This window comes from Cynoglossus semilaevis, chromosome 16, assembly GCF_000523025.1.
Source record: "Cynoglossus semilaevis isolate Cse_v1.0 chromosome 16, Cse_v1.0, whole genome shotgun sequence".
Lineage (NCBI taxonomy): Eukaryota > Metazoa > Chordata > Actinopteri > Pleuronectiformes > Cynoglossidae > Cynoglossus > Cynoglossus semilaevis.
In genome coordinates this window covers 4115018-4128480 of record NC_024322.1, presented here as the reverse complement: position 1 = coordinate 4128480, position 13463 = coordinate 4115018, and the positions used below count along the sequence as shown (strand labels likewise).

Below are 13463 nucleotides of genomic sequence, written 5' to 3'. Positions count from 1 at the left end.
ACCTCCGTAGTAGCAATTCTACGTACCAGGAGCGTCACTGAACAGCTGTTCTGGACACATGCAGGGATAGGGCAGTGACTGCCTCAACCACCGAACAAGGTTTTATCTCTCAGTGGATACATTCATCTTTACGTGTCCTGTATCCTGTCACATGTTCTTGATAAGATGCATGGACGTTCTGATCAGTCTGAGCTGCACACAGAGAACCATGCTAATGGACGCAGACCACACGGCACAATATCAGCCAGACTTTGCCTGACTGATGTAAGACGTCACATGGGCTCAGGGATGATCAATGTGCACAGCAGGCAACAATCAATTGTTTTATCTGGTGTGGTGTATCTTAATGGACGGCAACAGATGCTGCATGTGGAATATTACCCTACAGAAACACAAGTATGTTTGATTTGTTTTGTTTTTTTTCTTTTCCCCCCCTAACCTTGGGTAGATTGTGATTCACTCAGGCAGTGGGGAGAAAAGCGATTGATGGGACTCTGCCTAAAGAGAGGAATTGATTCTCCAGGATAAACATGGCTAAATGGAAAAGGGGAAATGATGCAATTGACAGTCATTTCAGAATGTTCCAGACTGGTCCGTATTTTATGTCATTTTCGCAATGTAAAAACGTGGTTTTAGTCAATTAGGAGGAAACTATTTGTTTGGTTTTCACAGTGCTTGCCTATTTTGTGTTTCCATATTCAGTGGCGGTCTCTGGGTGGGTTGGGACGGTGTGGGATCGTTGTATAATCTGGTTTCTGGTTCTGTTTATATTTATTACCTGTTACAATTTAAATATAAAACGGGGGAAAAGGCATAAAAAAAAAACATGCATCAAGGAGTCAACAACCTCCGCAAGTAACGCCCAAATACGTAACCCTCATATATTTATCATCATTTACGCAATTCTGGGCAGGGTCGTGGGGGAGATGGAGCGTATCCCAGCTGTCAGTGGTCGAGGGCGGGTTTTAGTTCTTCACAGTTCATCACAGAGCTACATATAGACGTAAACAACCATTCACACACACACATGTTTGTGCCTAATTTACATATTTTCTGGGCCTGAGAAGAAAACCCATGCACAGTTGGAGGCCAACCGTGCCAACTCCATAGATACATTTGGAGTCCAAACAGAGGGTCTGGCTGTGAGCAGTGAGACGACAAGTGATCTTGTAGTTGTGAAGTCATGCTCTCTAACAACACTTTGTTGTTGTTGTTGTTTTTTTTGTAAATAGTTGGAAGGTGTGTTAGACACACGCGTCACGCAGAGTTATTGTCGTCGTGTGGCTCATCTCAACTCGCATAATGTAATCATGTCAAGAGCCATTGGTGTAGCCCATATTCACAGAACACACTCTGCCTGTGAATGAACGACTCTGACTCTGCCGTAGTCGTTTCCAGCACCGATGCCACGAGCATCAATGTAATCTAAAAATAAAAACAAAGTTGAGCAGCGATTTGGACGCTTAGTATAAACACCACATTTGTGAAGCGGTATGGATTAAAAACGCTACTGTTTGCAGTTATGCTAATGATCAAAAAGTACTGTTTTATTCAAATAAGAACATCCTTAATGTAAAGTGTTGATTTAAGGACAACTGGGAAAGATTTTCTTCTCCCTGACAAGATGTCTGAGAGACGACGCTGAGCTGCCGCCTCGCAGTCATCGCCGCCACAAATAGAAAGGTCTGTGTTAGTAGTGAGAATGACTTCATTATCAACCTGTCAGCGCACGTACAATCTCCACTCATCTGATGCCAGGACCGGCAACATACTAAGAGAACCGAATCCCAAAGTCACGGGCCTTATGGTGCGTTCACGTCGGCATTAAACGAAGCAGATTAAAGAGCGGGAACATTTTTAACTTGCTTTGTCGAGACAATTAAACACAAATCAAGGACACTCACCCAGGGCTGGTGCTTTAGCTAATCATGTTCAGAGTGTGTAACCAACAGCCTGATTTAAGGAACTCACACATTCAACAAGCGCACAGATTCACTGCTTCTTTATGTTGGCCTGAGCAGATAGAAGTGTGACACCTGGAGAAACTGCTGTAGGGAGTTAACCCCTATAGGATAAATGTGATTTTGCAATTTGTTTATTACACATTTATTCAGCGTGGAGATTCAGAGGCTGTGTTGAATCAATCTTTACTCAACAATTAAAATCTGAGCACCAGAGATGATGGAGAAACTATATGTATATAAGTTGCTCATACGACTATTTGGCCGCTGGCTAAGAATTCTTAGTTTTGCACATAGTGACAAATATTCTGGCTGCACTTGAACATCATTTACAATTGCAGCGCTGCACTTCCTTTAAACCAGTGGTGCCCAACTTTTGTTGTACCAACGACAGGTCGGCCGCTGTCATCCATTAGTGCAGACCTGTAATACCACACCACCACTGAGTTTTTCAATTTAATTCAGTTAGTACCAGAGTCTGAATGACCTGTTGTTCTGAAACATTGTCACACGAATGAAAAAAAGTAAAGGGATATGACTGGATTCTTTTTGGATGAAGTAAATGAGTAAAACTCAAGTACATTTTTTCACTGTGTCCCACTGCGACCTGCTACCAAATTACTTATGGACCAGCACCGGTCCCCGAACCGGTGGTTGAGGACCCCTGCTTTAAAAAACGTACACGTGTCACATATGACTTTGTAGTGAGAAAGTTTTCATGATCAATGCCACTGCGATGATGGGAGGATACACATATACAGTATATACATATATATGTACTGTACATACATGTACATACAGTATGTGTACAGTAAGATGCTGCAGCTGCTTACTCCCTGTAGGTACTTTGCTTGTGTATTGCAGCGACCAGGCATCACAGTGCTCTTGTTCTTCCAATAAAGACAGAGAAAGAGAGAGAGAGGGGGGCGGGGGGTAGGGGGAGAGAAAGAGAGAGAGAGGAGAGGCAGAGGCAGAGGCAGTGGCTCACACACAGTGCAGGGAGTGTCGTCGTGGAAGCTGCTCGCTTCTCCAGCATCACTCTCCCTCTATGCCTCCACTCTGGAGGGTCAAGGAGGAAAAGGCTGTGTTTTCCCCGCTGCCACATCTGTCTTTCTCTCTGCGGACGCACGGATAAAACCAAGCACCTCCAACCTGGGAAAGATGTATTTTCTCCTGCATGTGGTTTCCCTCTGCACTCTGAGCGTCTTGCGCGGAGCCTCCGCGGCCACTCACTGTGAGTATTCCCACCTAGAAGCTGGCTCACCTGTGAGCTGCCGAGTGGATGCTGAGTTTTTGTTGCGGTGCTGGTGATGCTGGTGCTGATGTTGGAGCTGGGGCAGGTGATGGAGGAGGCGGGGGGGGAGGGGGGTAAACGAGGATGTTGATTTATTTATTTTTTCTGCTGCTGCTGCTGCTGCATGCGTTGAAGTTCTGTCTTATGGGTGATGTGCAAGTTGAGTCGGTGGAGATGCGCAGTGAAGGTCAAGCAAACAGGTTCATTTCTCTCCGCGCACAGACAGGTGCAGTCTGGAGAGCTGGCCCCGCAGCGCGCCTGTCACACACACACACACACACACACACACACACACACCTTTTGCATTATATGCGTGTGTGTATGTGTGTGTTTTCTCAGGCTTGGTGTTTGGACGCACTGATGAAGACAAACTGCTGAGTGGCCGCTGCTCAAGTGAGCAGGCGGCTCGGCTGCTCTTTTACGCAGCTCCATTCCTCTACGTGGAAAAACGACGCACGGCTTTTAGAGCGCGTTTGGAGTCATTCCCGTTTGTCCAGTTTAGGAATTGTGTGATGGCCGCGTGCTCGTCCTTTTCTGTGCACTGAGAGATCGATCAGCACTTATTGGGTGTTTGCCATCCGCTAATTGTTTTCGTCAACGCTGTGTTTGACTCTCAAAGTCCCGTTTTTTCCCCCGGAGCCGTGACGGTTCTGAGGAGACGCGATGGGGATTTATTTGTCCGTTCCAATAGACGGACAGAACACGTAAATATCGACTTTATTGACTGGATTATTGGCTGGAATTAGTCATGTTGACCAATAAAAAAAACGCACAGAATGCACACCAAGAAACGAATTTCTCCAAATCAGTGCATTATATTTAGTCTTTAAATTGAAATTAATACAGACGCCCGCATGTGTGAGACAATCATCACTACAGTTACTGCTTTTGAAAATAATAAAACACATAGTAAAAAGAATGCCATTTTTTATTTCAGAATAGCGCCGCCTATACTTCAAAAATCGCATTTAACAAAGCATAATACAACAAAACATAATTAAAATAAAAATCAGATTTTCACAAAGTTTAGTGTCTATTGGTCACTGCACATTTTTTGTAATAATGCATCCACATATACATACATATATTTATTTCCATAAAAGCTGTCAAGGTCCGATAAGACCTACCGAGGGACAAAATATGGTCCTCGAGCCGTATGTTTTTTCTTTGGAAACTATAGTAGCATTGTCTTATCCACAGTTTTTGAACTACAAGCCTTTGTATGAGAGGAAATAAACAAAATAATTTTCAGATTTATTGATGATATGGAACATGAGCATGATGAATATTTACTATATTTTGTTTTCAGAGTTTAGTGTTGGGATGTCCACAGTGAGGCTCGTGGACCACCCAAGTGACTTATCAGATCAGGCCGATTTTGTAACCACTGGGTTTTGCCCAAGCTTTTAATACAATGTCAGAATGTCCCAGTCTGCAGCCCACATTTGATAATTGATCTGTAATGTGCGACGTATAAAAGACCAACTTATATTTTAAGACAATATTAATATGTACTTTAGCGTGTACCCTTTGCCAGTAAATTTATAAATTTTACACATGTATTTTTTGTTGTGATTGTGATAAATCTTACACATGTATTTTTTGTTGTGATTGTACACACAGTAGTATGTGCTGTGCACAATCTGTGGGACCCGACCCTGTCCCTTAACAACATTCATGGACATTTCATCCGTCCTGACATTGTCAACAACATCAGAGATCCACAATGATATTTTTGGATGTTTGTGAGGATTACGGGGCTTTTGGCCGCAGACAGATGTGCAACCAGAGCTTTTCACTTAATGACCGTCAGAGAACTGTACTTCCTGCTGTCCTCGGAAACAGTTCCACCAATCAAAGGACAGACAGTGGGACGGACAGATGGGCACAGATCTGTGGATTTATTAGCAGGACGGCAGCTGGTGGGACCCTGTAAACAGGCGTCGGAGTGAGCCTTCGCTGTTGATTTCTCAGTAAAATGTCACATTCCATGAGACGCTCACTCTCTCATCTGGATTTCGGCGCGGAACGACAGAAGCACGTGCAGCTTCTGTGGCCTAATTGATTTAATTAATGGCTTATATTCCCTGGTCCCCCCCCTCCCCCCCCCCCCCTTCCGACGCGGGGCCGCCGTGCTTCCGGCGCGCAGCTGTGGAGCCAGAACATATGGAGCAATGTATAGTTTAAAAAAAAAGATTTTAAAATACAAGGTGAGAACAGACAAAAGACATGTACGGTCATGTAGCAGAGCAGCCTTTTATCAGCAGAGCAGGTTTCAGCATCCTGACATTTTTTATATGTTTTATTTTATACGTTCCCTTCCCCTGAGTGATGCCCCCAGGTGTCCTTGCTGCTGGTTAGATCTTCACCTTCACAAAACGATACAGCACCTGGAGAAGAAAGTTCACTGTCTGCTCCGGTGTGTTTTTGATAATAAATTACAGCACAATGTGCAGAATGTCCTCATAAAGATGAGTTATATTTACAAGGGACATGAGTACTTACTGTAAATTTGTACTTTATTGGCTTTAATTAAAATTTGGGGGAAAAAAAGTGCAGAAGAGTAGTTGCTATATTTTATATCACTTCTCACATTGGCTGTTAATTTGACTTTGTTTTAGTACTCTAATACTTTAGATTTCTAAACAACTACCTGGTCATGTTCAAGTGCTTTAAAGTTTATAAAAAAATACAGCAATAAATCACATTTTAAATAAAAATATTTTACAGCAATGCAGTGTTTCACTGAGTAAATGTGGCATTTTATTATGCATGGATATTTTCAAAATAAATAACCTTTAGGGCAAATATAAATAACATCTTTAAAATGTAGTTTTGCTTAAAAGGTAGAAATTGCTCTAGAAATGTTACTCCGTTCAATTGCAGAAGGAAGACTTTCTTTATAGCCCACTCTTGGGTCACAACCCGCTCTTTGAGACACACCCTTTCTGGGCACCTGTAATACCTGAAATTGAATTCCCAGGTTTTATTCAATTATAGAACATGAGAACAGAATGATGTTCTTTGGCTCCGTTCTTCACTGAGGAAGTCTATTTAAAACAATGACGTCATCCAAGGTGAAAACTGACGGATACAGAAGCCATTCTGTCTTTATTAGAGTCCAACCAATAGGAGAAACAGTCATCAGTTTAGATCATCTTTTATGGTTTTATTCCTTTTTTCCAGCATTGTTTCAAACTGATTCTCGAGTAATGAAGATTCCCAAAAAGTCTTTATTAGATTCCAGTGCCGTACTCAACTCCACTCAGTGTCTTAATTACAAAGGTAGCCTTTGTTAAACTTCAGTCTAATTCAAAAGCAATTAAGCGGCAAAAAATAATTATTTTAATACAATCTACTCCAACAGCTAATGAAAAAGTAATTAAACTATATTGACCACAATGTTTTTTTTTTAACATTCACTCAGCAGCTTGAACCCAATTTTATTTTTTAGTAGATCATTCTGAAGAGCGCAAAACCTCATTAATTACATTAGACATTGCCAATCTTCGTTGGTTTTCCCAAAGTTAAACATGTTGTTGTTTTTCTTTCTTTCTTTCTTTGTGCCGTTCACATTTAAAAACTAAATAAATGAAGGAGTGATTCTTCAGTGAACCCACGCACCAGAACTGCAGTATCGCTATCAAGCGTTTGTCTTCCAGGGGGCTAACGTGTGACACGGGGCTTGTGTCCGACGGTTCGAGCGCGTTTATGTTAAAGGTGAGCGACTGAGCCAAACTGACAGCCGCATTACTCATTCATGACAGTCCCGTGCTTCTCAAATGTGTGCTGTGATCAGCCCTGACGTGCTGCGCTGGGATGAAATGACGAGATGCTCCTGCAGGTCAGAAAGCTGCTCTCATATTTATCAGTGAGAAACAACAGGGAGAGGAATGGAGAAGTGGGAGGGCTGTGTCATGGTTGGTTTTTTAGTTTGTTTGACCTGTTTTGCAGGAGGCTGGTGCACTTTGCTTTCAGAGTTGCTTTTCTGCCTTCTGTGGCCTTACAAAGAAATAATGACAGTGTTGGATGCGTCAGCACTTAGTCCGTCATCTCTCAGCAGGAGTTAATTGATCCTGTATCGACGTGGCCTTTACGGGAATTTTTAAATCACTAGCAACACAAGAGCTACCAGTACAAAATGGTGCGTTTTTCTGTCCCTTCGTAATAACTTGATTACTACTGGAAGAAAGAAGTGTACATTGTTTATAATTGTGCTGAAATTAGCAGGAGGGTGAAATTATAGCCCAAGAATTAAACATAAATATATACACATATTGTTTCATACTACCTTCTGGCATTTGAGCCAGATATTTCTTGCACATTTTGGCAAATACTCTGGTTATGATTGAACATCTTTTTCTTTTGGATGACATGTGTGCAGCTCTGCTCATCCTGTAAACAACCACACGTGTCAGATATGAGACAGTCACGCCTGGTACTGAGAGACTGAGAGGCTGACTTTGTTGTGAGAAAGTATTAATTATCAGCCTGACAGCACACTTTGTTGCTGGGAACAGTTTTCTCCACACTTTTTTTTTTTTGACCGATTTGTCATTTCTGTCTTGTGGTCCAAAAATAGGGGGCGGGGCATGTAGCTATGGCATGTAGCTTTTTTTTTCTTGAGTTATTATTCACTGTTCATTTCTAATCACTAGAGAACTTTACAATTACAGGGGTCCACAATGAAACTCAATGTTTATCATAAGTCTGAACTCACATCTACTACATCACTACCTATGTCACTCACCTATCATCATAATCTAATAATCTAATCTAGTAACATCATAATCTAGGACATAAAAACATCAGAATAATCTGAGGGACTCCTGGGAGCCAAAATGAAGGGCAAAACATACCCAAAAATAACCCCAACACAAACGAAAGAAAGTGAATGTAGCACAATCCAGTGTATGGCGTACAACTGGCAAATCTGCGCAGTCTGATGATGATGATGATTTTTCCTCTCCACTTCCACATCTATTAGCGCAGTCTGATGATGTATTTTTCCTCTCCACTTCCACATCTATTTTCCATGCAAACATTTTTTTTACACTGTTGACCAGAAATCCATCGTTCACCCTCACAGAGTTTCAATGTGAGTGAGTGAAGTAGTGATAAGTCACAGTGTTGTATGGTCACCAGACTGCACTGCTCAGCACTCCCGCTAGATTGCACCCAGCCAACCCATTCACTCAAATCATTGATGGTTTCTGTTCTGCAAGCCAATAAAAAAACATTTATATATTGACGTCTTTGGTTACAGTAGTACAACATGTGATGACATCCACAGCCATACATACTCTCGCATGTGTGTTTGACGCACACAATGGTTCCTCTTGTAATTGTAATTCATTTTCACTCCTTTTTCAAAGCAGTGTCAGTAATTAAAACGCCGTGCCATATCATATCATGTAGATTTAGCCACCGCGGTGAAGAACCATAATCTTACATTCACTTTAAAGTTCTCTGAAGAATGCTCCTCGGCCTCAACTCCAACTCTAAATCCTCACGCCGATAAATTATTTAGAAGAGAGTATAAAAGAAGTCGTTTAGCCTGAGCTCCAGCTGCTTTAATTAACTGATAAATGAATCCCTAATTATTGCTGTCTGGTGCTTTGTTCTGCCTTTTTTCTTTAACTATTTACACTTTTGTTTCCTGAGGTTATTTGTTGTCCACCGGCACATTTCATGCTCCTTGTGGAATATTCTTGGCTCGGTGTCACTTGAAAGAGATTTCCATCTTAATGTGGCTTCTTAGCTTAAAAAAAATTAAAACCAATTCAGTCTTGGTCTTATGATTGGCTGGTAAACCTGTTCCTTTTGCCCAATGTCATATGGGATTAGCCTCCTTTTTCCCCCAGCGACAAGCAAAGGATAAATGATATAGATTATCAATGGCTGGATGGATAATTAGGAGGCACTTCATTACCAGATGCAGGGAATTCCACAAGATGTTGGAAACATTTCAGATTCTGCTCCCTGTTGACACGATTGCATCATGTTCCTCAGCTGTATTTGATCTGCAGTCTTATCACACACCAGACCGATGTCGCTGACTCTGGAGCCCAGCGACTCGCCGTCCTATTAATGAAACCAGTTCCACACGAGGTGGTTTGTGACATGCGGCCTTATCGCACTGGACGTAACCATTAGAAGACGGTAAACTGAGGCCGTCGGGGGGATGAACATGATCAGCACCAGGACCAAGATAGACTGTGGCCCTTTAAACCATGATTGATCGGTGGATCGCGTGACGACACACGAGATGATGAACATTAACATGAAACATGAACAAGGATATTACAAAACAAATTACGCCTTGGAAGTGTTCAATGACATTTCAATAACTGATTCCAAATTCATAAAGAATGCCAGGAATAATCCTCATAACACTTCCAACGTGTGAATTACTTCATCGTTCAATGCACAGAGACATGAAAGTAATTAGAATTTTAAATTGATGAATTCATTATGAATTATATAGGACTCTAGTTACTAAGAGTTGCACAAAAAAGTCTACTTTCTATTTTTACTTTAGGTAGAGGTTTTGACTTACCAAGAGTTGCATAAAAAAGTCTACTTTCTATTTTTACTTTTGCCTAGTAGTACATATGTTTTTTCTATCATATTTTTTAATGCTTTTAAAAGTTAGAAATATGCATTTGAAAGAGTATTTTAAGGACCAAATGGTAGTCTTACCGTGTTAGCACAGCCCTAGCATGGTGCGAGTTCCCAAACCACCTCTACCTAGTATTCGGTCGAGTATCTAAATAGCAGCACAGAAAAGGTGTAGAACTGCTCTGCCGTTTTTCGGCAATGTTCTATTTCAGTCCAAGTCAACAACAGAAGCTGAGTTCCTGCGGTTGTCAGATCAAATCACCGAATAAAAGTTTAAGGTTAAGTCTAGAGTGAAATCCTCGGGGTGAGTTTGTCAGTGTCTGAGTCACAGAAGAAGCCCATGTTGAGTGTTCCTCACTCTGCCAAAGTTTGACTCATGGACCAAGTCGGTTTGAGTGGAGTTGCTGTTGTTTTCAGTCTGCGTTCAACTAACCAATGACAAATTCCTCAGAAAGTGTTTGTGGTTTATTTCTGTGTCCAGGTTATTACTACCAAAGGCTAAACTGAATCACCGCAAAGAGACATGCTACGTCAAACATTTACATTAGCTTCGCTGCTACGGAGCAAAGCTGCTCTGTGCTCTACTTATTTCTAGGTGTTTTGTGACCCTAATTTATATTTCTATAGAACTTAAACCAGAACCTGGATGTCAAATGTGGCCCACAACAATGCTGGTTTGTGGTCTGAGTGAGCTGGCTAGTACTGGCTAGTACTTTCTGGCTAACTCTAGCTGTGTTGCTGCTATCCAAATTTTGGATAGTTCTGAGCTAATATAGCATTATAGGTGGGTTTAAGCTATTTCACTTCATCATTAAAACACTTTTTTTCCGTGTAGACGTTTGTAGAAATGTGAATATAAGTTACCGAACTAGAACACAAACAAAGGACCATCGTGCTGTGAGGTAACAGCGGTCGGTGAAGGTCTTTTTTTTATGCATGTCATTTTGTATTTTGTATGTGTCTGTATACAACTGTATAAAACACACAGAGTAAAGAACAAATCGTGCTCACTTAGTGAACCACTTAACCTTTCCTTATATCGGAAGAAAAAAATATTATGTAACTAAGAATACTTATCTGTGGGAGATGTTTGTGTTGTGATAGACTCAGTATAAATGAGCTTCAAACACTGTTGTGAGTAGTTTTGATGGTTTAGCCCAGAACATTTTCCAGATCTATTCATCCATCTTCTTTTTACCAAGAAGACAGGCAGATTTACTTTGACTGACTCTTTAGAGCAGGGTAGAGGGAGTCTGCTTCTCTCTTTTGACCTTATAATTGAAAAATAAATAAGAAAAATCACTTTTTAAACTGGAGTTCAATAAATACAGGCAGAAATGTTCTCGCTCAGTCTGAGAATTGCGGCACACGCTGCATTGTTAGCATTTGAAGGGATATCTTATCTTTGTAAATCTATTTTCACATGCGTATATTTTATTTTTTTGCAATCATAAACAAGTCTTTATGCAGTGAACAGAACTAGCTGCTGCTCCATCCTCTGTGTCTACAGACATAAATTAGTCCAGGATCCCAGTATTCCCCTACCAGCCTCCAATCCATCTTTCCCAGCCCGGCCTCCTGTCTCTTTGACCTGTTGCCTGTGCCATGACCTGCAGTGACATGTTGCATTAATGCGTCTTTTCTGTCACCTATATATACGTATATAGAAATGCCATATTCTTTACGGTCTCTTTGGAACTATGTTGTCATCAACTAAATTTAAATGTTACTGTTTAGTATGTTTAAACATTTTTTTTCTGTTAGGTTTTGGGGTTATAGCCTTTAGCTTTTTGCGTTAGCCTTGTATGTTTTGATGTAATCTAAATGTATTGTCATACATTTAGATTACTTTTTTTATTTCAATTTACAGGTGCATTTATTGTAGCCATAAACTGCTGACTGTATCTATTTCATTATAATTCTTTTTACCAGGATTTACCATTTGATTTTGTTACAACAGCAAAGCTATAGCACGCTAATCTAAACAAGTTGTACCTACACTTTATATAAATATTTAAGTTAAATATGTACACTTTTAAAAGATGGTTTGAAGCAATAAAGATGATATTTTTTACAAGAAAGATTAGTCGCCTTGGGCTGAAATTGACATGTTATATCTCAGTTTTTGCACAAAGAAAACCAGAACACCTTTCCTTAATTGCGCGATCTCAGACTAACCACCTATTTTTACTCCATAATACCCCAGGAAGAGCAGTCTTAGTCTCAATAACCTTGCTCTAATACAACCCAGCTCTTTATTTCCTCTCATTTAATGGATGTCCTGCCTTGTCAGAGTCCATTGTCCAGCATCTGTTACATCAGCTTCAGAGTGGAAACCCCAGGCTTTTATTACCAGGTTAATATGACCCTCTTGACAACGTGTCTGTCGGAGAGAATATTGTCACGATTATAGAGGAAGTGGGGAAACCGCTGCACAAAAACACATCTTTTTTGAGCCAGAAATCTGTTCGTACCCTGTGAAGCACAAAAGCACCACCCACATTTATTTACTTTAAATGCCTTGTGTCGTCTTAGCTCAGCAGGCAGATACTCCGCAGCTAATAATTCCCCATCTGAAGCACCTGGAAAGTGCTGGAGCAACGCCGACATCTACTGTACACAACAAAAGTGCAGAACTGACTGAGGACAGTGTCCGTGTGTGAGTGTGTGTGAGTGTGAGAGAGGGGAGAGATATAGTCAATTTGCTCACTGCAGATTCCTTCACTGCTAATGAATGCCAAGCAGCCAGTCAAAGAACACCTATTGCTTATGCACATTGAGGACATGATGAATTTATCAGACGGTAAATGAGGTGGAACTCCAGGATGTGACAGGTTCTCTGCCACCTTTTTTCACCCTTTGCCTATACATACAGTACAATAACCTTCCTTTCAAGTGTCTCATATCCATATTTTTTATCGTCATCTAATTTCTCATCTGATTTACATCGGCTCTTACCCTTGACGTACGTCTTCAGCGTGTGCTGTAAATTTGAGTTGGCTGTGACGGGGCTGGCTGTAGCTCAGTAGGCAGGGCACTTGTCTGACAACTGGAGGGTTGCGGGTTCTTTCCGTGAGAGAATGACTTAAGGAATCCATCTGATTGGTTTTCATTGCTAACCTGTCGTACAGTTGCACTCAAAAGCTGCTCAACTCAATGAGTGGTCGGCCACACCCTCAGGAATATCCTAGGTATTTGCAGAGGAAAGTGCGTCCTTACCACTGTTGATGGTAGTAGCAATGAGTTATTAGCTAGTTATCAACAACCGAAATTGTTTTTAGTCAATGAAGCGAACACAGCTTGAGGAGCAAAGCAGGTTTACACAGACACTGACGCCGTGATGCGGAAGAATCTGACGATTAGGGCAGTACATGTGGAAATAAATAAATAAATAAATACCCACAGTACCTACACCTGATTAACAGGCCTTAGCTTTTCCTGACTCCTCGGTGCCCAGACTTGTGGCCCACATCTGGTCCAGTCTGTCACTTTCACTCGCCTTACTGATGAAAGTGATTCGCTTCCCAGGAAAAAAATATACTGTAAATCAATATCCAGAACACACAATGCCAAAAGGGGCCACATGA

The 13463-nt window shown here is 41.2% G+C and overlaps 2 protein-coding genes across 5 annotated transcripts in view; one reads left to right on the top strand and one right to left on the bottom strand.

Annotated features, from left to right (window-relative positions):
- The window catches only part of phf11 (PHD finger protein 11), a 959893-nt gene that overhangs the window by 443824 nt on the left and 502606 nt on the right, over positions 1-13463 (bottom strand). The window lies entirely within an intron of this gene.
- The window catches only part of cntnap5a (contactin associated protein family member 5a), a 111289-nt gene continuing 100722 nt past the window's right edge, over positions 2897-13463 (top strand). Inside the window, exon 1 of the mRNA XM_008328141.3 lies at positions 2897-3195. Coding sequence (XP_008326363.1) covers positions 3123-3195 — 73 coding nt within the window. The 5' untranslated portion in view covers positions 2897-3122. The remainder of the gene's footprint in view (positions 3196-13463) is intronic.